Source organism: Eurytemora carolleeae, unplaced genomic scaffold, assembly GCF_000591075.1.
Source record: "Eurytemora carolleeae unplaced genomic scaffold, Eaff_2.0 scaffold17, whole genome shotgun sequence".
Lineage (NCBI taxonomy): Eukaryota > Metazoa > Arthropoda > Copepoda > Calanoida > Temoridae > Eurytemora > Eurytemora carolleeae.
In genome coordinates this window covers 285,297-313,086 of record NW_019396047.1, presented here as the reverse complement: position 1 = coordinate 313,086, position 27,790 = coordinate 285,297, and the positions used below count along the sequence as shown (strand labels likewise).

The 27,790-nt window shown below is 31.1% G+C and overlaps 1 protein-coding gene across 1 annotated transcript; it reads left to right on the top strand.

The window, feature by feature from the left end:
- Positions 1-9: 9 nt before the first annotated feature.
- Positions 10-27,658, top strand: LOC111703266 (glutamic acid-rich protein). The gene is made up of 15 exons (XM_023475162.1): positions 10-18; positions 275-322; positions 2,284-2,526; positions 3,783-3,878; positions 6,434-6,469; positions 7,102-7,209; positions 8,451-8,513; positions 9,345-9,418; positions 12,292-12,344; positions 14,945-15,061; positions 18,504-18,699; positions 20,330-20,477; positions 21,562-21,639; positions 23,173-23,262; positions 27,488-27,658. The coding sequence occupies exons 1-15, from the start codon at positions 10-12 to the stop codon at positions 27,641-27,643; spliced, it is 1,515 nt and encodes a 504-aa protein (XP_023330930.1). The 3' UTR covers positions 27,644-27,658.
- The last annotated feature ends 132 nt before the right edge of the window (positions 27,659-27,790 follow it).

Below are 27,790 nucleotides of genomic sequence, written 5' to 3'. Positions count from 1 at the left end.
TTAGAAAGAATGAAGAGTGTGAGTACATGTGCATTTCTTTAGGAAAATTACAAATATTTGCTCTCTCCAGGCTTTTAATTTTCTTTACAGAAAATTAATTCACAAAAATTTATTTTGTAAAACTATTTTTTATTCTTCATGTTGACTCTTAATAACGAAAAATTTGTTACCGTAATACGGATCAAATTTTAAATCATACTTTTTTGACTCAGCTACTAGGTTCAGTTTATGCGTTGTGTTATTTCTAATAATATTATCAAGAATATTAGTTTAGACAATAGAAAGAGCTACCTGTGGACATTGTTTGGTTAGAAAACACAAGGTATTTAGTTTGGGACAAAAATAGTTTATTCTGGTATGAAGATAATTATTCTGATATGAAGGCAGTTATTCTGGTATACAGGTAGTTAGTCTGGTCTGTAGGTAGTTAGTCTCATATGAAGGTAGTTTTTCTGGTATACAGGTAGTTAGTCTGGTATGTAGGTAGTTAGTCTGATATGAAGACATTCATTCTGGTATACCGGTAGTTAGTCTGGTATATAGATAATTAACCTGATATCAATCTTTAAAGTTTCGTACCAAGGTCAAAATTTAGAAAAATTTAATTTTGATTTTCAACTATGCACTTTACATTTTAATATTTAAAGTTTAACGAACCTAATCAAATAAACTTGTTTACCTCACTTCTCAGATCTTCCATGATTTCTCTATCATTAAAACAATTAGGCTAAAATATTTCTTTTTAATTCAATAAGAATTTAATGCAAATATGGTTTATTGAAATGATTACATCAAATTTGATTTCGTCTTTTATTATTCAAAAATTCTTGAAATTCATTATAAAGTTTGTATTTCCATTAGATAATACTTTATTTATCAAGTTTCCTCTATTCCTTAAAACGATATCCTCAAAACATACAGAGAGACCAACCAAACTGTGGAATAGGAAGACGACTGTTAAACTCAAGTTATGATTCAAAATAGTTCAATGAACATAAAACACAGCAATTGGCCAGTGTAGCATTTCAATTTATAAGTTGATTTAAAGCGTTCAAAGAAACTGATTGCTTTATAGCAACATCAATTGCACATAATATTGCTAAAATACCGTCTTCCTCTTCTACAGTTTAAGCAACATCAATTGCATATAATATTGCTAAAATATCCTCTTCCTCTTCCACAGTTTAAGCAACATCAACTGCACACAATATTGCTAAAATATCCTCTTTACAGTTTAAGCAACATCAATTGCACACAATATTGCTAAAATATCCTCTTCCTCTTCTACAGTTTAATGGGTCTGAATATATTTAGGAAAATTCTTGATTTTCCTCTCTCTAACTATTTTCTCCTTCTTTAAATAATACTTACAGCTTCATTTCTTGGTATAAAGATCACTTATATACTTTAAAAATAATTATGGCAAAGTTTGAATGTTTAAGTTTTTATTTGTATTATAATGGGAATTGCTCGTTCTTATTTGCCTCATTCATGTACCATAGCTGGATCTTGTTGCATCCTATCTATCTATCTATCTACAGGGTGTCCCACATCATATTAGACCGTCAACGGGTCTAAATTGCAATTTTCGAGACTAATCAGAAAATTTAATAAGAATGAATGATTTTGAAAAATAACATAAGGCTTATATAAGAATTTTCTTGCAAAAAATGATAAGTTTTTCGAGTATTAAGGGTTTATTTTGGCGTTAAAGATNCCCCCCTCCTTTATAAATGGCCATGTACAGTGTACACTGTTTTAAAACCAGTTTCTACCGGTGTGAATCAGCAGATTAATCCGTCACTATAGTTTATTTCAAATTTTCCAATTAACAAAAATGATCGAATCTGAATTCTGAAAAAACTTTTAGGATTTAGATAATTTAGAACGGGAACAATCAAAGTTCTGAAAGAAAAAAAATAAAATTTAACGCAAAAGCCGGATGTAAAAGTTAATAAGATGAAAGGATATGACTTATTTCAATTCCATTTTAGAGATATTAATTTCAAAGTTGTTTTCGTACAAGCTTGCAAGGATACTTTACGAAAAACCTTCTCGAATATCGTCATGTTTTCCATTTTTTATTTTAAAATTGACATATATTTTTCATCTGTAATCCTAAAGTTTAATGTTAAATTCACAACGTACGCCTTGTTTTTATAAACAGTCAGTTGATGAACTAACAAATTGTCATAGTTGCCAAAGGTCGGCCGGGTACTTCAACTAAACCTCATTTTATAGTTTGTAAGTGATCTTATATTAACATGTATATATATATAAAAGTGGGAGTACGCTAGTGAGGATGGAGAGGACTATGAGTGGGAGTATTCTGATGAGGAAGGAGTAGAGAATAAGGAGAAGGAGAAGAATGATGAGAAGAAGGAGGAGGATGAGAAAGAGAAGAAGGAGAAGGAGGAGGACGAAGAAGAAGAAGAAGAAGAAGAAGAAGAGGATGAACTAGAACTAGAAGATATAGATCTCCCTGATCCATTCAGTAGTGAACCTATTCCAACTATCAAACCAGACGTAAGGAGCAGACTTCAGATAAACAGATATACAAGACTGTCTGCTCATCTGTTTTTGGTTTCAAATAAACAGATATACAAGACTGTCTGATTATCTGTTTTAGATTTTAGATAAACAGATATACAAGACTGTCTGATCTTCTGTTTTAAGCTTCAGATAAACAGATATACAAGCCTGTCTGATCATCTGTTTTTGGTTTCAAATAAACAGATATGCACGACTGTCTGAACATCTGTTTTTGGTTTCAGATAAACAGATAAACAAGACTGTCTGGTCTTCTGTTTTAAGCTTCAGATAAACAGATATACAAGACTGTCTGATCATCTGTTTTTGGTTTCAAATAAACAGATATGCAAGACTATCTGAACATCTCTTTTTGGGTTTCAGATAAACAGATATACAAGACTGTCTGAACATGTCTTTTTGGTTTCAAATAAACAGATATGCAAGACTGTCTGAACATCTGTTCTTGGTTTCAGATAAACAGATATTCAAGACTGTCTGATCATCTGTTTTAGAATCTTTAAAACTTATCGATATTATCTTTATCATAAAACATTCAGGATACAAAATTGGAAATTATTAATAAAGAAGATTAATTACTTTCCATTAAAAAACAACAAAAACACATGATATTAATATTGATAAGAGATAATATTTTGTATTGGTATACAATAATATATGAAGTTTTTTTAACCCATTAGAAAAGACGCAATGGGTGATAGTTTTAAAAATGTTATTAACATCTTAAAAGAATTGCAAGCGAAATTTCAAGTGAACTTCCCTGCAAAATAGGCAATGACCAATTCACTCCAACAACCCTAGAAACATATTGAAAGATATTGTCGTTTTTCTAGGTTTAAAATTATTCAATTCTAATAATTTCTAAATGTTTCCTGCAGTAGAAATGCGCGAGTCACTTTTGTAGAGAAACCACAATGGGAATCAATCAGTTTTCGAATTATAAACATGGATATCTAATTCATAGCTGATCAGACAAAGATTTAAGGGTTGTAAAGCGGGCTTAGCCAACTCTACATAAGGGTCACTTGAAATTAAGCTTACAGTCCCTTTAATATATTCTTTTGTGTGCTGTGTTTATTTATCAATACAGGGATCCCCTAAACTATTACTATTAAAAGTTGTGAAATGTCCCTGACACTGTGTTCATAATTTCAAACAAAATATTAGAAGCTCGATATTACGAAGTTTTATCGTTAAAATATATGAATTAATTATTTTGAAAAAATATTTAGAAAAAAATCAACGGAACTACTGACTCTAACGGGGTAGGAGAGGAAGAGGAAAAGAAGAAGAAACATCGTAAGAAGTCTAAACATCATGATAAATTCGTAAGTTAAAATTAAACATATATGCATGTATATTTATATCTATTTATATCTGTATACAGCTAAGCCTTGAATCAATCTTGAACTAAATACAGTGTTCTGGGGAAATACCCAACCCATGACTTCTCAGCTCTCATCCCTCTTCCTTCATCCCCCCCCCCCCCATTTACATACCTACTCCCCCACTTTCTTCTTCAGATTTCCCCCTGAAGAATACTGGGGGAGCGTAATTGACATTTAACAGGAACTAAGCGAAGGAAAAGGAAAGAAAGATTGGTGAAAAATGTATTAAAGTTCATTTCGTTTTTGTTTTACAATTTACACGATATCTAATACCTATACCTTCTAGAAACTTTTTATAATAAAATATATATTCATATTTAAAGTCCTATTATAATATCCTATGATAATCAAAACCAAAAAATACAGGCATGTTATGATGGTGCAATGTTATTCCGGTAATACAGAAGAACTTGATTTTATTAAGATAGTCGAGAAAGTTAAGAATTCTTGAGAATGATGAATTTTAAGAAAATACAGAAGAGAATTTAGAGAAAAGAATTGAAATGAAAGAAGAGAATTAAGAAAAGAGGAGAGTATAAATAAGAAGAGAATTGAAATAGAAAGGAGAATTTGAAGAAGATGGTGAATCAAGAGAAGAGGAGAATTAAGAAAAGGAGGGGAATTTATAAAAAGAGGAGAATCAAGAGAAAGATGAGAAATAAGAAAAAGAGGAGAATTAAGAAAAGAGAGAATTAATAAAAAGAGGGGAATGAAGATATGAATGAGAATTCGAAGAAGATGGCGAATCAAGAGAAAGTGGAGAGTTAGGGGAAATAGGAGAATTGAGAAAACGAGAAGAAATAAGAAGAAAATTAAAAAGAAGAAGAGAATTAAAAACAAGATGTGAGTCAAGGGAAAGAAAAAGATGAGAATCAAGGGAAACAGAAGAATTGAACAAAAGAGGAGAATCACGAAGAAGAGGAGAATTAAGAAGACAGAGGAGAGTTAAGAAGGAGAGGAGAATTAAGAAAAAGAGGAGAATAAAGAGATGATGGTGAATTAAAAGAATAAGAAAAATTTGAAGAAAAAGAAAATGCTGAAAGAGAACTGGGAGAAAATGAAGAATTGAAGACGGAAAAATAAGATGTAAAGAGATTGAAAGTTGTTAAAGGTTTGAGCCCACCAACTTTATTATTATACTTGCCAATGTTGTGGACCCCCCCCCCAAAAAAAAAAAAAAATCCTTTAGATATCTGAAATTCCAGCTTTGCACACTGCATTTATTGAACGTGACTCCCACCCCCCACCCACACACACACAACGATACAAGGATATTGTTGGCAAAGGTTGTTTGAAATTGTGTAAACAATTTTCTCTCTAATTCATACAACACCTCTCCCTCCTTTAGATTGGGTCACTTCCCTTACTAGAGTGTATAACATACAGGCGGACCCATAAAACTGTGAAAAAGGGAGACGACATTTAAGAAAACTTATGTGTATTTATTGTTTTATAAAGAAAATAGTTTCATCAGTAGCTCTAAACCTGCAACTTATTAGTTGAAATGGGTCACGGTGGACTAGGGTCAATTTGAATTCAACCCGGACTGATCCCTTCTAACATCCTTATTCCTTAGTGATCCGCAGCAAATACCGGCCCGACCCTATCCAATGCCAGCTCGGTTTCAACTTTGTTGGCGCGGCCAGACTTTTCACAGTACCCGGCCTATCATAAGCCTATTTGACCTGTACACTCATCATTTGCTGTGTTGCCAAGTTCGTTTCAACTCGTTACTGAAGTCTAAAAGACCACAGTTTTCTATAGGCCCACTTTACCAATAACCTAAGGTCTACTATTAGAATGTATCTACATGAGCATATTGATAAACAAACGGAAAAAAATCACGAAATATCTTTTAGATTATTATTTTTCAAATTATAATGGGAACCAAGCCGTAAAAACGATATTTGGTCTCACAAAAGTAGCAAGCAGAAATAAATAAGAATTCTAAAATTGTAATTTGAATCCAAACATGTCATTATCTATTCAAAGCGTGATGGATTTATCTAAAAAGTGGCAGTTGTCCGTTAAACACGTGATGGATTTATCTAAAAAATGGTAGTTGTCCGTTAAACACGTGATGGATTTATCTAAAAAATGGTAGTTGTCCGTTAAACATGTGATGGATTTATCTAAAAAATGGTAGTTGTCCGTTAAGCACGTGCTGAATGTCTATCCAAACAATGCATGGAATATCAATTCAAAATATATTATATGTCAATCCATAACGTGTTAAATATGTATATTAAAATATACAGAATGTCGTTACCATTACAAAACGTGCTGGATGCATCACCCATGAATTTACTGGATTTCTTTCCAAAACGTGCTGGATGTCCATTCCACATGCATACAAACGTGCTAAATGTTCTGTATCATACATTGGAATATTAATACAATTAATACAACAATACATTGAATAAACAAACCTTTATTCATAAAAGCTGTTTTTTTTTACAGATTCTTTGTTTTTCTTTAACTTTGTTTACTTTCAGGAGAAGTTTCGCAAACTTGAGGAGAAAGGATCAAAGGAAATTCATTCTATAAATATGTACCGTTGACTTATTCAACTTCATTTTATCTTTCAACATTAAAAATGTAATACGGCGCCATTAATAAAGGAATCTAGTCTTCGTCACAAACTCTGCCTTTCTAATCCTATCTTTGCAACCCAATTCCAAAGACACAACATATTTCAAACTTTTAATTATATGCGATAAAATAATACAAGTTTGAAATATCTAAGGGTTACACCGTTTGGTTGCAAAGTTATGGGGATTAGAAAATCTGAGTTTGTTGCAATTCCTCAATTTATAACAATTTCTAAATTCTGAACCAATATTTATTCATAACCACAGNCCAAACAAAGCACAACGACTTCGATTATGTTTCCAAACATTTTTCTCAGGAATAAGTTTTTAAGGATTTTCGTCCAGTAGTTAAAAGTATAGAGTTTGAACGAAAAAAAAATTTTATTTGGAATTTTTCTGGAATATTCCGAAGATTTATGTATAAACAGATACAAACTTGATAATATTTATCAAATATTTTTTATTAGACCACTACCTAGTTAGTTTCCTATATAATTCTTTTACTCTCTATTTTTACTTGAAAACGCTTCTCTTTTAAACTGAAATATTCGGAGAATGAGAATTGTAAACAGGGAGAAGAATTCCGTTCTAAGAAGATCCATGTACGGAGCAAAGATCCCAGCAAGATTGCAAGACAGTTTGAGAATGGATCAAAGGAGAAAGAAAAAGGTCCTAGGAAGGTAAAAAGAACATTTTCTGTAAAGGTCGAATCCCCCCCCCCCTTCTTCCCCCCTCTTCTTCACCCTTTTTCCATAAATTTTCATTTTATGTATACTTCAGTACATAATTTGGCATCTAGTCATCCTTTTGAACACACCATCAAATCTTTCTTTTTGTCCATAATTTTCATACAATGTATCCCTTTGTTCATAATTTTCATCCAATGTCCTTATGTCTATAATTTTTATCCACTTTATCCTTTGGACAATTCTTTTATTTTAATTCATTCTTTTTTCCAAAATTCTCCATTATTTCACCCAAACTCTACATCATTTCATCCAATTTCTTTTTTATTTCATCCAATCTCTCCATTATTTCATCCAATCTTTTCCTTTTTCATCAAATCTCTCCATTATTTCACCCAATCTCTCCTTTATTTCATCCAATCTCTCCATTATTTCATCCAATCTCTCCATTATTTCATCCAATCTCTCCATTATTTCATCCAATTTCTCCATTATTTCATACAATCTCTTCATTATTTCATTCTATGCTATCCTATCAATTATAGCTATTCTTTTTTCGTCCAATTATTCCTTCCAACTTAATCTAAATTATCCATTTATGTATTCGATCCTTTCTCAATCCTATTGTTTTATTTGAATTCAACGAAAAATTAAAAAAAAATATAAACTTAAATTTTTGTACATTTTAACTTTTAATTGAATTACCAAAGGAAGAGTTTTTGACACAAACTCTAAAATTATTATCTCTTTATCTGTGTGACCCGATGTCGTAGATCTTCGATATTTCAAATTATCAATTCTGGTAGACCAAATAGCCTGAGTTTGAAATATCAAAGGTTTACATCATTAGGTTTCAAAAAAAGAAATTGAGTCTTTGCCACAAAGTTTGAAATATCAAAGGTTTACATAATTTGGTTTCAAAAAAAGAAATTGAGTCTTTGCCACAAAGTTTGAAATATCAAAGGTTTACATAATTTGGTTGTAGATATAGAGGTATTAGAAAATTGGGATTTGTTGCAAAGACTCAATTCCTTTGGATTAGTAAATTTTAGTTCGTTGCAAAAACACAGTTTCTTTGCCTGTAAAATTGTAAAATCACGAAAAGAAAAAATGTTTAGGGAAAACTTAAAATCCTAAAACAAACCATATCAGACATATTTAATAAATATAATAAAAAAATGGTATATTTCTCTGTAGAATCGTTTTCATTATTTAGCATTTTTCCTTTTTTTCAGAGTTATATATCAGGAAGAGAGGCCCCTAAACCCAAACCTGTGGAGATTATTAAACTCTGCAAGGTAAGACATTAGAGTAAATAGACATAGAGTCTTCAACCCCCCCCCCTCCCAACACACCACCCTTTCCCCCCATTTCCTGCCTGGAACCCCTTCACTTCTAAGGGTGCAGTTTAATTAATAATCCCCCGTTGAGGTCACTGAGTTAGAAAGCTGAGAGAAAACAGGATTCTACGGACTTTCTTTTACAAACTACTTAAATAATCTTGATGCAATTGCAGTCTAGTGTGAGAAATGTTATTAAAATCTACACCTACCTGAGCCCACTTGTACTCGAATACACATAAAATCTTTATCTATTTACTCTAATGGTAAGAGACCGAATATATAAATTTTTCTTTTTTATCAATTGTAATTTTAATCAAATAGTTATCTAAAATTATTTTTTAAAGCGATAAGACTTGTAAATTAATGTTTATAGAAATGTGATTATGTTAAAAAATGATAAAAAATAATGTACTTAATTCAAACTAGGATTTCATAACAAAAATTAAACTATACATTTTTTAAAGCCAAAAATAGGGGTAATTAATTTTTCAAGTAATTATGAATTGAGTTTTAGCCACAAATTCAAATTTTCTAATTCCTATATCTTTGCAACCCGATGGTGTAAACCTTTGATGTTTCAAACTACGATTATTTGGTCAAACAGAGTTCATAGTTTGAAATATCTAAGATCTACATCGGGTCGCAAAGATATAGGGGTTAGAAAGTCAGACTTTGTGGCAAAAACTCAATTCCTTTGATACTAAAGTTCAGGAATGATATGGCCGGAATTTAAATTTAAAAAAAAATTAAGTATGTTAACATTTTAAAATTATTTACTATTTGCAGATCTGTGGCAAGGAACCCTATCTTGTGGAGAGAATAGTTGCAGAGAAATCATGGTGGCATAAAAACTGTTTTAGGTGAGCTAAACTTTAGATTAAAGTTTAGGTTAAAGTTTAGATTAAAGTTTAGATTAAAGTTTAGGCTAAAGTTTAGATTAAAGTTTAGGCTAAAGTTTAGATTAAAGTTTAGGTTAAAGTTTAGGTTAAAGTTTAGGCTAAACTTTAGATTAAAGTTTCAGTTAAAGTTTAGGTTAAAGTTTAGGTTAAATTTTAGGTTAAAGTTTAAGTTAAAGTTTAGGCTAAAGTTTAGATTACAGTTTATGTTAAAGTTTAAGTTAAAGTTTAGGTTAAAATTTAGGTTACAGTTTAGGTTAAAGTTTAGGCTAAAGTTTAGGTTAAAGTTTAGGTTAAAGTTTAGGTTAAAATTTAGGTTAAAGTTTAGGTTAAAGTTTAGGTTAAAGTTTCGTTAAAGTTTAGGTTAAAGTTTATGTTAAAGTTTAGATTAAAGTTTAGGGTAAAGTTTAGGTTAAAGTTTCGTTAAAGTTTAGGTTAAAGTTTATGTTAAAGTTCAGGTTAAAGTTTGGGTTGAAGTTTAGGTTAAAGCAGGGTACTGATGCAAGGAAAGTTATTTCAGAGGTGTACGCATCATTTGTACTGCAGTGTACTGTCTCTGGGCGGTAATGTAAACACAATACGGATGTCACAGCCTGACATGGGATCCACATAAAAAGCAATGAACTATTCTGGTCATAGGAAACTATTATGTGAATTATCAAAATTTTCAAAATTCACTGCTTTTATTCTACACGGATACTAAACGAACACTGATGCATCTATTCTTGTTTACAAATTCCGCCCAGAGAGAACTGGTTTCAATATGTACGCAGAGTATACGAAAGTGCAATTAACTTACCTTGCATTATAACCTTAGAGAAAGGGTATAAGTGTAATAAGTTTACCAGAATAAAGGAACTGTAGATGTATTTTCCATTTTTATAAAGTGGCAGGTCCGTATCAAAACAGTACCCTATTCAAGTAATAATGAGGAAGATATATTCATTTTCTAACTTAAAAGTGTTAAGGTTTCACCATTTTTCTCATTGTCTGAGCAGCAGAAATCCGCATTTTACCTTCAACACGTTTTAAAATAATGAATTTTTATCTAAAATAAGGATTTCTCGTTTATCCTAAATCAGACAAAGGTTTATATGGTACCATTGTGCATCGTCCATATCATGCTCTGTAAATAATCTGGCATGCGTATTTTTGCGTAAAATCAAAGAAAGAGGAGCTGCGAGGTGACAAAGTTGAACCAGTCATTTCGCATCAATTTTTTCTGTAATTATAATCAAAAATAAAAAAATTTCAGTGTTCAATTTTTCACAATTTTCTTCATTGTCTCGGAATCACTAATCACTTTTAAAGAGAAATCACAATTGAAAATAGTCCATAGTAAAAATTTCTAGAAAATGTAAAGTAAGGTAAGTAAAAAAATGGTCTATTTATGAATTATAACAAAAACATACAAAATTAAGTGTTTCAGGAGAAAATATGTTAAAACCCTCTAAAAGTAGAGGTTTATAGAACTTCTCTTTTAAAATGAATTAGTCCGAGATCGATATAGAATGTTTTTAACAAAATCTTAAAGGGAGTGACTGACTAGACCAAAAACTCGTTCTGGATAATTCTGATATGATATCTTGCTCTCGATTCGATTTTTAGAAAAATAGATTAAAAGGAATATTTTCAAAATTTTTGATCTTGATAAAAAAACGCGTATATTTTCGCAGCTTTGTACATGTAAATAAGAATTAACGACTTTGCGACTTTATAGTGTCGTTACCCCTTGGTAAATAGCTTACTTCTACTTTTTTGCTGCCCCGAACACAAAATATTTGAGATACAACTTACTTTAGTTTAAAAAGAGTAATTGGAAAAATCCTGATCGATTATTGTAATATAAAAATGCCCTTTTAGCTACATCTGTGAAAAACGCAAAGGAAATTTTGGCTCAAACTTTAAATTATTCTGGCCTTAGTAACGTCTTTGAGCGGTAACACATGTGTTATGCTTAAAAATGTTGGTCAAATTTAGTATTCCGAAATAAGTAAACAATTCCTTTAAGAAGAATATTAGAATTTATATGATATATTGACATTTTCCATGGTCTTCTAGACTTGTTTCGATCTATTTTATATCTTGGTCACCTTGCTATTTTTTCTAAATATCTTGATTCTTCTAAATCTTCTAAATCTGATGGTTCGCCTAAAGTTCTCCTAGTTTTCCAAGTTCTCCTAGTTCACCCAGTTCTCCTAGTTCACCCAGTTCTCCTAGTTTACCAAGTTATCCTTAATCTCCTAGCTCTCTTAAGTCTCCTAGTTCTCTTAAGTCTCCTAGTTCTCTTAAGTCTTCTGTTTCTATATCTCCTACAAAACTCGCTTAAATATCCTAAATTTCCTAAATCTCCTATTGTTCCCCTAAATCTCCTATTTTTCCTAAATTTCCTAAATCTCCTAAACCTCCTGGTTCGTCTATATAAATATGTATTAAATGTATTACTATTTATTGCATAATCTGAATATCACAGTTGGGAGAAATTGAAAAAGAATTTCCATTTTCGATAAAGCTATATCAACAGCAAGCCTTTTAATACAAAAATGCATGAAAAAAATATGCAGAAAAACATCCCCGATGCACTTCAATATACCCAAAAGTAACAAGGTCGTGCAAATTTATGCCAAAAAATTACTCAAAGTCCTATGACCTGGACCACAAACTATGATTTTCTAAATCCTTTTATTTCAACCTTTAATAATTCTAACTATTAATTCTGTTAGATTAAATAGTTCTATGTTTGAAATATTAAAAGCTTTACAGTAAAAAGGAGTTAAATTTTAACAAACGCAAAACTTGACTTAATATTGAAATCTACTTTAGTTTGATATATTTAGGTGTACGGACTGTAAGAAAACCTTGAATCTTGACACATATTCTTCTCATCAAGGTAATTTTCTTTTCCTATTTTCATCGTCACTACGGTTTGGTTCAAAGATAAGAGAGTACAGAGAATATGCCATATTTTCCACAGCATGTTCCATTGTGTATACATGGTGTTCACGACAAATAAACAGACTTCTGTATTCAGGGATATTTAAGGATTTTTTGGATACGACATACAAAACCTTCAAAAATAGACTAAATTCATAAATTTTATATTTTATGTGGAAAGTTATATATTTCTTTAAAAACTGTAAAACTTAACCCGTTTGATGGCAGTTCAAAATCTTTCGTAGAAATGTACCATGTTGTGCCGGGACAACGTAGGCCTGTTTAGCCTCTCCAGATAGAGCTTACGAGCAGCCTGTGTATATCTAGTCTATGGTTTGGCCCAAAGATTGTCCTAGGGAAAATTTTTTTGGTCTTTGGTCTTTTGGCTATTGTCTATGTTCTATGGTCTATGGTCTATGGTTTATGATCTATGGTCTATGGTCTATGGTCTATGGCCTATGGTCTATAGTCTATGGTCTATGATCTATGGTCTATGGTCTATGGTCTATGGTCTATAGTCTATGGTATATGATCTATGTTCTATGGTCTATGGTCTATGGTCTATGGTCTATGGTTTATGATCTATGATCTATGGTCTGTGGTCTATAGTCTATGTTAAATGGTCTATGTTCTATGGTCTATGGTCTATAGTCTATGGTCTATGGATTATTGTCTACGGTCTATGGTCTATGGTCTAGGGTCTATGGTCTATGGTCTATGGCCTATGGTCTATGGCCTATGGTCTATGGTCTATGGTCTGTGGTCTATGGTCTATGGTCTATGGTCTATGGTCTATGGTCTATGGTCTATGGTCTATGGTTTATGGTCTATGATCGATGTTCTATAGTATATGGTCTATGGTCTATGATCTATGGTCTATGATCTATGGTCTATGGTCTATGGTCTATGATCTATGGTCTATGGTCTATGGTCTATGGTCTATGGTCTATGGTCTATGGTCTATGGTCTATGGTCTATGGTCTATGGTCTATTGTCTATGGTCTATTGTTTATGGTCTATAGTCTATGGTCTGTAGTCTATGGTCTATAGTCTATGGTCTATAGTCTATGGTCTATAGTCATAGAGAATAGAATATATAGAGAGGAATTTACTAGAAAAAAGTGTAAAACGGCCATTTTTTTGTACTGTTTCCATACTACAGGTGTACTTCACATATTTATGCTATAGAACCTTTTGGGCCCTGGAATATCATTTATAGAAAATCTAAAATTAATATTAAAAGAAAACCAAATTTAAAAATAGGCTGGTTTTATAATGGACCATGTGATCATTTCACATAGACTCTATGCCTTTCACTCTACAAACGATGATTTTCCGTTATAACTATAAATCAAATGATGTTTTTTATTCACCTAATTCATTATAAAGTTTATTTAACAGATTTAAAAAATTTGAAATGGAAATGGATAGTCTAAGGAACATACTGTATTATTGTACTCTACTGAATATAATTTGTGAACATTTACATGATTTGTACAGTTTGAACTCCCTTTCAGGCTGAAAGGGACTGAAAAAATTCATACCGAGAGATTCTCTAAATTCCCCTCTCATATACATTCTATTTTCGTTATCTATAGTCTATTGTCTATGGTCTATGGTCTAAGGTCTATGGTCTATGGCGTATTGTCTATGGTATATGGTCTTTGGTCTATGGTGTATTGTCTATGGTCTATAATTCAGAAACATTGTTCATGGTCAATGGTCTACAACAGGATTTGTGTATACATAAATCTAAATATGTATATTCTACACAAAAAGGCAGAAAATCTAGTCTTGTCCTAAAATACAGATTTCCATAATATTTTGAATTTCTTCTATTATCAAATTTTCTAACCTCAAAGAGGATAGTGGGACAGAGAATATTAATTATAACAATTCAATATAACTTTATCGAGGACTAGATATCCAGATGCCTGGGTATATTTCGAACACAGACAATGGTCCAATCCAAGAGACAAGAGACGCAAGAGACGTAATAAAGGGTGTAACTAATTCCGGACATTTTGCGCAAAAGTTGTTCCGAGTAAAAATTGCACGAAATTTAGAATAATTGCTCATTGATAAGCAAAAGCTATTGCGCGCAAATTCTGAAAAAAAAATCTTTGTTTTTTTGCATTTTTCGATATTTCAGTATTTCGAGAAACAATTCTATGAAATTAATGAAAGAAATTTTTTCTATATCAGCATTTTCAGAAATTTACAAAAAAAATAAGATTATAATTACCTTTTCACATTTAAGGGGTGATTGTTGTGTTTTCTACAAACCACCGAAAAAAAATCTCTAAAAAAGTTTTTGAAAACGAAGTCCTAAAATTTAGCACCCAAAAATCCTGTGGAAAATAATCTTGTAAATGAAACTATTTAATTTTGAGACTTTTTTCTTCGAATTCAGGAAAAAACGTTTTTGAAATCTTTATTTTCATTTTTTCTCGGGACTTAAGAAAAATTAGGACTTTTCATTCCCAGTTTTTATTTCCCGTTTTATTTCAAGAAATTTTTTTCCGGTAACTTTCTAACATAGATTTGTATATCTAGGAGTAATCTACTGTAAACCCCACCACAGGGAGTTGTTTCAACCTAAACCGGTTCTCATGGATCTAACGGAGGAAATAATGAAGAAAAATCTAGACTTTTCTATGGAGGATCCGATAGGTATTATATATTATTTATTCATTCAGAATTTTTGCATGGATGACAATGTCTTGAAAGATTAAAAAAAAATTCTAAGAAACTGAATACACGCCACAAACTCATCTTTTAAAGCCCTATATTTTTGGTGCACTTGGAAAATCTTTGATATTTGAAACCTTGACTATTTAATCCGGAAAATATTTTGCCAAAGTTTTAAATATCATTGGTCTCCGACATCAAGTGTCAAAGATAAGGATTTGTAAATTACAGTTTGCGGCGAGTATTCAGTTTCTTTTCTGAAGGAAAAAATCATCTGTCACCATTTTACCTTTTTCACGTCATTTCCTCTTTCTTTAATCTCTTGTGGGGAGCACCCCACCTCCCCCATATCTCCACTGGGACCGCTTTGTGCATTGGCAGGTCTTGCAGACTCAATTTCCTCTTATTTTAAGTTTGACATATATTTTTATACGTGACAGTTTTATGAAACATATTCATTCATCTCTGAAAAGGATTTGGTTTTATAAATATTTTTCTTTTATTATAATTTGAACAAGATTTGTAAATAGATTTGTAAGCGAAGGAATCTTTTGCACCTTTTTTACTGTTTCCTAATAATCCCTTTAAAGCGTACTAACGCATTTCACCGTCCAGAAAATACGCAATAAATATGAAAATAAAGGAATTCTTTTGCCCTGCACATGGCCATCTTCAAGCACACTGGAAGCATGCTAACCCCCAAAGAATGAGACTTCAGAGACGACTTACGGAATTTATTAAGTTATCTTAGCTGAGCTGAAAACTTTAAAATCATATATCCTTAATCCCGATTACTTAATCTGAGTATCCAATGGACACACTTTTGATTTTCTTCTTAAACCGTTCTTTCTTGGATATAGTAGAGAATAATTAAAAACCGGTTTTTCTAAATTTGAAAGTCCCTCCCTATTCTGTATATAATCTTAAATGGCGCGCAAAATTTCAAATTTAGCAGCTTCATATACCGACTCTGATTGGTTGAATTTTATACACTTTTCAGGGATACAAGTACAAGATTAGATTAGTCTCGATATTATGAAAAAGCGAGGTTCAAGCATTAATCTCGATATCCGCCATTCTAAAGTTTTCAGCTCTGGGAAACGGGAGGGACTCTCAAATTTTGAATAAAACCGGTTTTTGATTTATCTGTATTTTATCCAAAAAAGAGTGTATTAAGCAAGAAATAAAAAGTGTCCACATTAGATATTCGGATTAAGCAGTCGGGATTAAAGGTATCCCATTCTAAAGGTGCTAGATCTAATACAAAAGTAATAATCTCTGTTTTGGTGTATTGTTTCCGTGTATTTCCGATCATAACTTATCAAAGGGAGTGACCGGCAATGTATGTTAAACTGAGAATGTAGTACTGTGGAGAAATTTTTTAGGATTCATTTAAGACAAATAAAACGTTTTTTAATTAACGTATAGTTACTGAGTTTGAGCGCAAAGTCGACGTTCAAAATCATCCATTTGGGTGGTTAAGTGTTGAGAATTGTTTTTTTAGATTTTTAAATAACGACGGCAAAAATGTAACAAAAATTCTAAACCAATTAGTTTTTAGGAACAGTTTGAGAAAATGAAATTGACTCTTATTTCCAAATGTTTGTTGGGCCCAACCTACACATTTTGTTTTTGTTTTGTGTTCCCTTAGTTATATTACTCTAGAGACCTTTAGTTTACCCTCTAAATAAACAATATATATAGTGGAGAAACTATATATTTCATATCTTTACTCATAGATATATTATATATTCTATCCTTTAGTTTACCCTGTATAGAAACTATATATTTCATTATCTTGATTAACATATTAATATATCTTATATTTTTTATCTTTTTTATTTATATTTTTATTTTATAATGTACATACTCTATCAATCCATCTATGTTTTGAGAAAGAATTTTTTTTGAAAGTTGAATTATGTAGAATTAGTGTATCGTCTTACATTTTTCCTTCCCTTTACCTTGTAACATTTTTCCTTCACTTTACATTGTAAGATTTTTCTTTTACTTTACCTTGTAACATTTTTCCTTCACTTTACCTTGTAACATTTTTCCTTCACTTTACATTGTAACCTTTTTCTTTTACTTTACCTTGTAACGATTTTTCTTTTACTTTACCTTGTAACATTTTTCCTTCACTTTACCTTGTAACATTTTTCCTTCACTTTACATTGTAACCTTTTTCTTTTACTTTACCTTGTAACGTTTTCCTTTTCTTTACCTTGTTACATTTTTTTTATATTGTAACATTTTTCCGTCACTTTACCTTGTTACATTTTTCTTTATTTTACATTGTAACATTTTCCCTTCACTTTACCTTGTAACATTTTTCCTTCACTTTACATTGAACATTTTTCCTTCACTTTACATTGTAACATTTTTCCTTTACTTTACCTTGCAACATTTTTCTTTATTTTACATTATAACATTTTCCCTTCACTTTACCTTGTAACATTTTCCCTTCACTTTACCTTGTAACATTTTTCCTTCAATTTACCTTGTAACATTTTTCCTTTTCTTTACCTTGTTACATTTTTCCTTTTCTTTACCTCGTTACATTTTTTTTTTTTTTTGTAACATTTTTCCTTCACTTTACCTTGTAACATTTTTCCTTCACTTTACCTTGTAACATTTTTCTTAATTTTACATTGTAACATTTTTCCTTCACTTTACATTGAACATTTTGCCTTCACTTTACATTGTAACATTTTTCCTTTACTTTACCTTGCAACATTTTTCTTTATTTTACATTGTAACATTTTCCCTTCACTTTACCTTGTAACATTTTCCCTTCACTTTACCTTGTAACATTTTTCCTTCAATTTACCTTGTAACATTTTTCCTTCACTTTACCTTGTAACATTTTTCCTTCACTTTACATTGAACATTTTTCCTTTACTTTACCTTGTAACAGTTTTCCTTCACTTTACATTGTAACATTTTCCCTTCACTTTACCTTGTAACATTTTTCCTTCACTTTACCTTGTAACAGTTTTCCTTCTTTTTAACTTTACTTATTTCTCGCCTAAAACTCAAATTTTCTTATCTTTTTAACCTGAAACCAGATTTACTTCAAAGTGACAAATAGTTGTACGACGTAGGCGCAGTTAACCCACTTATCTTTCAAGTTAAAGAGAAGGGGTTTAACCTGATCTCAACATTCATTAAAAAAAAATTAAGTTTTAGCCACAAAATAAAATTTTTTAATCCCTATATCTTTGCAACTTGACGTTGTAAACCTTTGATATTCCAAGCTTAGAATATTTGATTTAACATAATTCATAGCTTGAATATCAAAGGTCTACGATTTCGGGTTGCAAAAATAAAGAGATTATAGAAATGTTAGACTTCGTTAAAGTTTTTATATGGCGGCAATTTTTTTTTAAATACTCTCCGTTAATTATATTGTTTTTTTTTATAGAACGCCATCGGAACCAGGAAAGGAAGATGGAGACGATAGTTCGAGAGAACAAACCGGTTTCACTTGAAGGAGTTGTTAAATCAAGGGTTGATGACAGCAAGTGGGAAGGCTTAGATAAACTTGATGTTGGATCAAAGTTTCTTATGTTTGAGAAAGGGATGAGTGAGGAGAGAGAACATAAAGTTGCATCTGACAGGTTAGTTTTTCCTCCGGGTTCAGAAATATTAGATTTATGCTCCGGGTTCAGATATATTAAAGTTATGCCCCGGGTTCAGATTTATTAAAGTTATGCTCCGGGTTCAGATATATTAGAGTTATTTAATCAATTGGCCTTTCACTCTTTATGCCGTTTACATTACATATGAGGGTAACCTATAGTGAAAAAGTTCTTTAAATAAAAATACACGGGAAATATTGTCGACCTACCATTTTGAAACTTAATTTTCAAAGACTTTTATTCTGGTTCCAGTATAATTTCATACAAAAACGTCCTGTAATACAGTATAAAAAGGTGAAAATGGATGATAAACCATGTAAAAAACGTCCAATAAACAGTATATAAAAACTATGTGTTTGCAGTGGTTAATAATTTTTAGGTAGAAAAATGAAATACTAGACTTTTAGCTCTTCCCGACCCCTTTCCTGTAAATAGTTTTAGCTTTTAACTGTTGCTCTGAAAGTCGGTCATTTAAAATCATTTTCAAATTTTGGCGGTTTTTTCTTTTCGAGTTGGCGCATTAATTCTTCCATTTTTAATGTTCCATAAACCTTCCCTTGGCCAGTTATGTAAGGTCCCACACAAAATGTGGGCCTGATCAGTTTTGACGTTTATCGGTTACAAACAAACAAACAGACAGACAAGCAAATATATATACAGATATCACAAATATTTAAACAAAGTGTAGGTATAAGTATCATTTCCTTTTCATGGTTTATAGAAGAATAAAAAACTTTTAAAAAGATGTGCATTGTAAACTTGTACAGGAGATTATATACAACCTTTCTTAGGACTTTTTTCCTGCAGACTTAAGTTACTGAGTTCAAATTTCCCGAGACTTAGAACTTTTTTTCTAGGTTTTTCTTTCCCTTTTTTCAGATCCCTTTCCCCCGTGAATTTCTTACAGACATTTACACATATATAAATATTTATATCACTATATATATCAGAAATCGGGGGTCCGTCCTAGTACACGATTTTTGGACCCCTCTCCCTTAAAATATGTCTACAACAAGACTGTTTGCAGAATATCAATTCCTTCATATCATCACGAAAATATGAAACTTTTTCAATTTTAACTCTGAAAAGAGACGGAGAGAGTTATAAGATTGAGGAAAATATTATTGTATAAACTTCTAGATTTTCTTAAATGTAGGAGATATTCGTAAATTATATCTTTTCTAGTTCCTTTTTTTCATCGGTTGTGCTGAGATGAGAAAACATGAAACTTTAACTAAATCCTGAAAAGCTTTAAATCTAATCTCCTGAAGGTTAAAAAAGGCAACCTCCCGTGACTATCTATCTGTCCTAACTTGGAATAGTATCATCANGGAACAGAAGAACTACAAGTTAAGTTTTCGGTCTTCTGTCTTTTAAAAAATCTGTCAGAACGTCCCTGAATTCTCATTCTTTGTTGTTAGTCCTGTATACTAATAGATAAATTCTTTGAACCTTTAATATTTTAATATCTTTTTTTTATAAAATGAATAATTGATCGCATTATAACCTATTTAACCTCATCAGAGTTATGAATGAAAGTACGATTTTTACAAAAATGTCAAATACTTGAAATATTTTAATCCTCTTTAAAAATGTGTATTTTGTGAAGATATGGAATCATGGAGAAGTTGAAGAGGCTGGAGGCTGGTGAGGCTGTAGAGGATCTGCTGGCGGAGATTGACGAGGAGATGCCGAGTATGTCGGAGGACGAGGAGGACGACGACGAGGATACAGGACTAACTCAGGTTCAGAAGAAGGTATGGATTCACTTTAGCAATGATCGTGTAATAATAAGGAGAGTGGGGCCTGGATACTCTTGATTCAATGAGTTTAAGAATAAGGAGCGAGAAGTCTGGATTCGATTGATCAATGAATGTAAAAAAGGAGAGAGAGGTTTGGATTCAATAGACCAATTAATGTTAAAATAAATAAAAAACTATGAATTCTCTTAAAATCAATGAGAGTAAAAATAAGGAAAGAGAGGTCTGGGTTCGATCGATCAATAAGTTTAAGATTCAGGAGAGAGATTTTGATTCAATAGATCAAGCAAAGTAGAAATAAAGAAAACTATGAATTCTTTTGATCAATGAGAGTGAAAATAAGGAAATGAGAGATGGTTTATATGGATCAATGAGAGTAAAAATAAAGAAAAGGTGATCCGGGGTCGGTCATGTACTTCAACTGAACCAGAGAGACCAATTAAACATAATTTTTTTGTTTTTCCTCCTTTTTATACTTTTTAGTCGACAGGTGTGCTTGATAACGTATTCTGTTTTGAATGATAATAATACAAAATTGTGTTTTTGAACAGTACAGAATTGTAATTTTCTTGGAGATCGGTTTCTATTAGATTCAACAAATGTTTTTCCTTCACAATACATTTATCTTTTATTATTAGTTTATTCTTCATTCCAATATTGTATACTTTTACAATTTATCTTATTTTCATCTTATTTTCATCTTATTTTCATCTTATTTTCATCTTATTTTCATCTTATTTTCATCTTATTTTCATCTTATTTTTATCTAATTTTCATCTTATTTTCATCTTATTATCATCTTATTATCATCTTATTTTCATCTTATTTTCATCTTATTTTTATCTAATTTTCATCTTATTTTCATCTTATTATCATCTTATTATCATCTTATTTTCATATTATTTTCTTCTTATTTTCATCTTATTTTCATCTTATTTTTTATTTTCATCTTATTTTCATCTTAATTTTATCTTATTTTCATCTTATTTTCATCTTATTTTCATCTTATTTTCATCTTATTTTCATCTTATTTTTATCTTATTTTTATCTTAGTTTCCCCTTTCACAAAAATATTTATTAGGCTCAGAATGCAGAGAAGATGTTTGTTGAAGATTCACGGAAGGAGAAGCTTCAGCAGCAGAGGAAGAAAGAACTCAAGGTACAAGGATGTAATGCAAGGAAAGTTATTTCAGAAGTGTACACATCTTTTGTACTGCAGTGTACTGTCTCTGGGAGGTAATGTAAACACAAGACGGATGTTACAGCCTGACATGGGATCCATCTTTCACATAAAAAATCAATGAAATATTCTGGACATAGGAAACTACTATGTGAATTGTCAAAATTATCAAATTTGATGCTTTTAACCTCCTCGGATACTAAACGAACACTAATGCATCTATTCTTGTATACACGACCGCAATTAACTTTCCCTGCATTACACCCTTGTCAAGGTAGAAATTTTTTTCTTCTCCAGGTTTTGAAAGTTTATTTCCGTTGTATACACTGTACAGTAAACATGGTTTATCATTACACTTACACAAGATAAAGAAGAAAAAGATATACAACCCGGACTCGATATGTTCTTAGCAACATTTCATAATAAAAAGAAAGAAAATTTTGACTGTTTTCTGGTTCTCACTGTATTCAAATAAAATAATCATTCAAGTAAGAACTAAGAATATACCGGAACTTTCTTATACATGAAACTTGCATGAAACAGAAAAATACTTATAAAGCCCGAAATTTAAAAATGATGAAACTCGATTATGGTTTCGACTTCTTTTAATATAACGTGACGTTCTGGAGTTTCATAAAACTCAAGAAAACTAGGTTACAAAAACCACTCATTCCAATTCCAACTCAAGACGGTTTCCCCGGATTTGTTCCAAGTTTGGTTTGGGGCACTCGGATAATTTCAGCTTGATAGAAAAATTGAATACACTCATACACTGTACAGTGAACAGTGCACAAGGAAAATGGAAACTTTGATTTATAATTTTCCTTTATTTCTCGGGAATTAATATTTTAGGATAAAACATGCATGCGACAATTTGATCAAATATCTCTCTTGCAGCCAAGAGCCATTTTCCACCTAATTGCTTTATATTTATACTGTTAATATAATCATCAATTTGTAATTGTAAAATAGTTCTGTACACAGATACCTGTATTTTAGCAATAAACTTTATCTTATCTTATCTTATCTTATGCTACATGCAGTCGGATATCAAGCTTTATTCGGGGTTAGCGGGTCAAACCCCTTAATTTTTGGAGTTTAACAATGTTACCGTTTAAACCAAAGACTAGATATACATAGACTACTCATAAGCGATCACTGGCTAGGCTAAACAGGCCAATAGTTGTACCGGCACGACATGCTACATTTCCACGAAATGTTTTTGACTGCCATCTAACGGCCACTTGTTGCATATAATACCCATTCAGGGGTTAAGTTTTTACAATTTTTAAAGAATACTCAAACTTTTAACTTAACATTTACGAAGTTATTCTTACAGACTTTCTAATCCCTATATCTTTGCAACCTAAGATTCTGTCCGATCAACTAATAAAAGTTTGAAATATCTAAGGTTTACACCATCAGATTAAAACAAAGACAAAGAAATTAGAAAATTCAAAATTGTGGCAAAACCTCAATTCCTTTGATTTGTGAAATATTTTTTTGTTTTAGAATTTACGAGATCGATTAATGGCAGGAACCAGAGACTCTATCCTGGATTCATTCGATGAAATCAGTCATAAGAAAATCAAGAAAACCCAGGTAATAATATTTCAGAATAAATGTTAATTTACCTTCTCTTGTTTAATGAACATATTGAAATTCGACTAATATGCTTACAAAAATTTGACAATATTTGATGTTTTGATAATAATAATAACAAAAAAATGTAATCGCTTTTGTTTGTCAAAACTAGTGTTTTCTCATATTTTAGAAAATAATGGAAAATCGGGCATATTAAAGGTTGTGTACTTCTGAGAACTGGTATATTTTATTTCAAATTTTCATATATCATCAACTCTAAAGTTTGTAGAAAATTTTTGAAGATTCTTATTTTATTTTATACTAGCTGAAGGTCCCGGCGTTGCCCGTGGAATCAAAATAAATTGAAAAATTGTTTTAAAAAAATCGAAATAAAATATACGCAACATATATACGAATGTCTTGTTTTATTATTTAGACTTCCTAAAGGGTACGGCGTTGAAATGTTGAAAAAAAAATAATTTTGTTTGCCTATTAAACCCTCCGGCCACCCATGAGTGTCCACAAATTTTTTTGGCCCAATCGGTTCAGCCGTTTGGCCGGCTATACGCAACATATATACGAATGTCTTGTTTTATTATATTTATTACTTAGTCCTATTTATATATCAAAACTAGAATTAATCAAGCTAAAATGAAATGTGGTTTTTAAATCTTCTAATTAGATTATTAGAAATAAAGAGTAAAAAGCTTAAAAATAAACCACTCTAAAGATTCAGTCTCCAAGGAGACCCTGTTTTTTACATTTGTATATTCATACAGAGCTGGGAACTTTTGAATGGTTGATATCGGGATTAATGCTAATTAATTGTTAATTAATTATTAATTTATTAATCCACTCTTTTTCTTAATCTCCAGATCAAATAATGCTTGTTCTCCTCTTGCTATTAATCTTCAGATCAATTAACCGATCGGGATTAAGGATATCCCATTCTGAAGTTTTCAGCTCAGGGTTTTTCTTAAAAAAGAAATTGTTGGAAAAGCCTAAATTTTAAACCGATCTTTTTGTATATTAAAAATATTTATTAAAAGTGTCCGATCTAGTTAACCATAAACCTTATATCCTGATCAGGTCTCATTCGTACACGCTCTAATTTTGGGTAATTCTCTTATACAGTAATTGATTTTTGTTTTTTGGACATTACAACTACTATCTTGTAAGATGTGGTGAAAATTGGTTGTTCCATGTTAACATCAAAGTATTTATAAAACTTAAACCGAAAATATTTTTTACTACAAATGCGATTAAAGTTTTTCGTTTGCACCTTTAGAAATGTTAAGTTGTTATTCTTATGGTAAAAAAATAGGTTTAAAGCTAAGGCTTAAAAAGTGAACAGAATTTGCTATGAACATAATTCATGGGTTTTTTTCATCAGATAGGACATTTTAATGTCAATGTGTGAGCCGAACAAAAGGAATAATACTCGAAAGAGGGAAATAAGGCGAATTGGCAAGGAAAACACTCTTTTCTACCAGACACACATAGATGAGAACAACTTCTTGAAAATGTATATTTCAGTAACGAGGTTTCCTACAAAATACAAATTGTTATTGGCGTACATGCATATAAATAATAATTGTTAATAAAGATTAAACAGTTAAAGGAATTATCAATAAATGAGTATTGTTGTGAATTGAACAATTGGTTTAGAAACATGTACCATTGAGAATTGAACAAAGGCTGAAAGGTATTGGAATTCTAGGTTTTGTAGGTTTAGCAGGATTTGGAGACTCTAGGTTTAGTAGGTTTAGCAGGATTTGGAAACTCTAGGTTTAGCAGGTTTAGCAGGATTTGGGGATCATATTTTATTGCTGTTGTGAATCGATAAATAAAGGGTTTAAAAGGCACTGTTGTGAACTGATAAATAAAAGGTTTAAAAGGTACTGTTGTGAATTAGGTATATGGAACTTACAATCTAGAAAACTGTGGTAGGCCGAAAAGTTGTTTGAACTGAAGTCTAAAGCAATTTAATTCTTCTGAAATGAATATTTATCTGGTTAAAGTAATTTCACTGTTTACTTGTAAATGATTCACTGAAAATTAGGTTTAAATTGGTTCTTTTAATGCACGTTAAGTTCCATGAGGTTTTTGTTTATATCTACGCGAAAGCCTTGGAAATGTTTGGTTTGGTAAGTGGACGGAGGGTTTAACAGAGATACAGTTTTCAGAGACGACCTTACAATAGGGGAATTTTAGGGGTATGGTTCACACAATGTTAATAAAAACGAAAATCAGTTTAGAATTGAGGATCTCGCTGGTCTCAACTACTATTTATATACAGGTTGACCCCAAAAATAACATCCTTCCATTTGGTGTAAAACTATGTCAAATATTTGAAAATCTCTCCGTTAACTTCAATATTGTTTCAGGAACATCAAAAAACATTTACATATATCTGAAATCCAAAATGTAAACATAGTTCTAAACCCAGATCTCTATGGAGAGAAACCTAAACAGAAAGGTTGCAGCAATCCCGGCCTTATGATTGCGAACAGCGCAGAAATAGGCCTCTTCAAGAAACTAATTTGAATTTTAAACATTCAGTAATCCTATTACGGTATTCATTATTATGATACAGGGTGTCCCAAAAAACATGGGAATTCAGTGACGAATTCGAAATCGTCTTTGTATTGAATTAGTATTGTAATACCTAATTTCAAAAGCTATAATATTATTATGTCTGCTAGAGTTTATTTTATGAAAAGGGTATAAGACTGTAAAGATGTCTCTATATTGTCTCCGCACAGTGAAGGCGGACAGGTTAACTCTGTTTGTATATACTGCAATTTTCTTGTTTTACTAAGTACAACCGTATGCAGTCAAAACATAAACAAAAAAATTGTGAACATAGCAGACTGAACTCTTATAGATTACAGCTTTCTCAGTAGGTACCACTAAACTAAATCGAAGAATTATTTATAAAGACGATATCGAATTCGTCACTGAATTCCCATGTTTATTGGGACACCCTGTATCTTAACACAATTTTTCTTTCTGTAGTATAGATTTGAATAGAATAATAAAAACGATTATATGTTGACAGTAAACAGAGAGGTTTTTGAATTTTTGAGTTTTACCCCAAACGATAGCATCAAACGATAGCATCAAACGATAGCATCAAACGATAGCATCAAACGAAAGCATCAAACGACCACATCTTTCTCTCACGACCCCTTCTTAAATCAAAAACTACATGCGAGTCATTTAAAAAGATTATTGGGACTTAAAAATGCTAATCCTTTTTTTGGGGTCACACTGTGTGTATTGAAATTGAAAACCAGCATTTATTGAATATTTAAACAAACAATAATAAACAATTCAGGTTACAACTGTTTGTTTTGAATATGTATTTTCAAATCTTGATCTCACTCAAATATATTGACTAGAAAATATATTTAGGTTGATTTGAAAAATATTGTAATTGTTCAGATTGATGTGAGAAATAATGAAATATGTTCAGATTTATGTGAGAAATAATGAAATATGTTCAGATTGATGTGAGAAATAATGACATATGTTCAGATTGATGTGAGAAATAATGAAATATGTTCAGATTGATGTGAGAAATAATGAAATATGTTCAGATTGATGTGAGAAATAATGAAATATGTTCAGATTGATGTGAGAAATAATGACATATGTTAAGATTGATGTGAGAAATAATGACATATGTTCAGATTGATGTGAGAAATAATGAAATATATGTTCAGATTGATGTGAAAAATAATGACATATGTTCAGATTGATGTGAGAAATATTGAAATATGTTCAGATTGATGTGAAAAATATTGAAATATATGTTCAGATTGATGTGAGAAATAATGAAATATGTTAAGATTTATGTGAAAAAATAATGATTTATGTTCAGATTGATATGAGAAATAATGACATATGTTCAGATTGATGTGAGAAATATTGAAATATGTTCAGATTGATGTATGTTCAGATTGATGTGAGAAATAATGAAATATGTTCAGATTGATGTGAGAAATATTGAAATATGTTCAGATTGATGTGAGAAATAATGAAATGTGTTCAGATTGATGTGAGAAATAATGAAATGTGTTCAGATTGATGTGAGAAATAATGAAATATGTTCAGATTGATGTGAGAAATATTAAAATATGTTCAGATTGATGTGAGAAATAATGAAATATGTTCAGATTGATGTGAGAAATAATGAAATGTGTTCAGATTGATGTTTTAAGTATTAAAATATGTTCAGATTGATGTGAGGAGTGAAAATGCTAAGAAGTTCATGTCAATGTTCAACAAGGGGGAGATACCCGAGGGTATAAGTGCTACAGACAGGTATCAAGTGTCGAATATGGTTGGACGGCTGGACTACGTTCTATTAACAAACGAAAGTTATTTAAAATAAACGGAAAATTCCGGGAAAACGCCGATGAAAAAAAAGAACGGAAACTTTTTAACCCAAAAATAAACTTTATTTTAAGGAATGTCTTCCGTAACTTTTTTTGAGTAGCCTAAAAAAATAAAGCCATGCAGAATAACTTAAATATTTAAA

Coding starts and splice junctions, on each gene's coding strand:
- LOC111703266 (XM_023475162.1), top strand. Junction 323..2,283: donor GTTTGGTTAGAAAACACAAG/GTATTTAGTTTG, acceptor TATATATAAAAG/TGGGAGTACGCTAGTGAGGA. Junction 20,478..21,561: donor TAACTCAGGTTCAGAAGAAG/GTATGGATTCAC, acceptor AATATTTATTAG/GCTCAGAATGCAGAGAAGAT.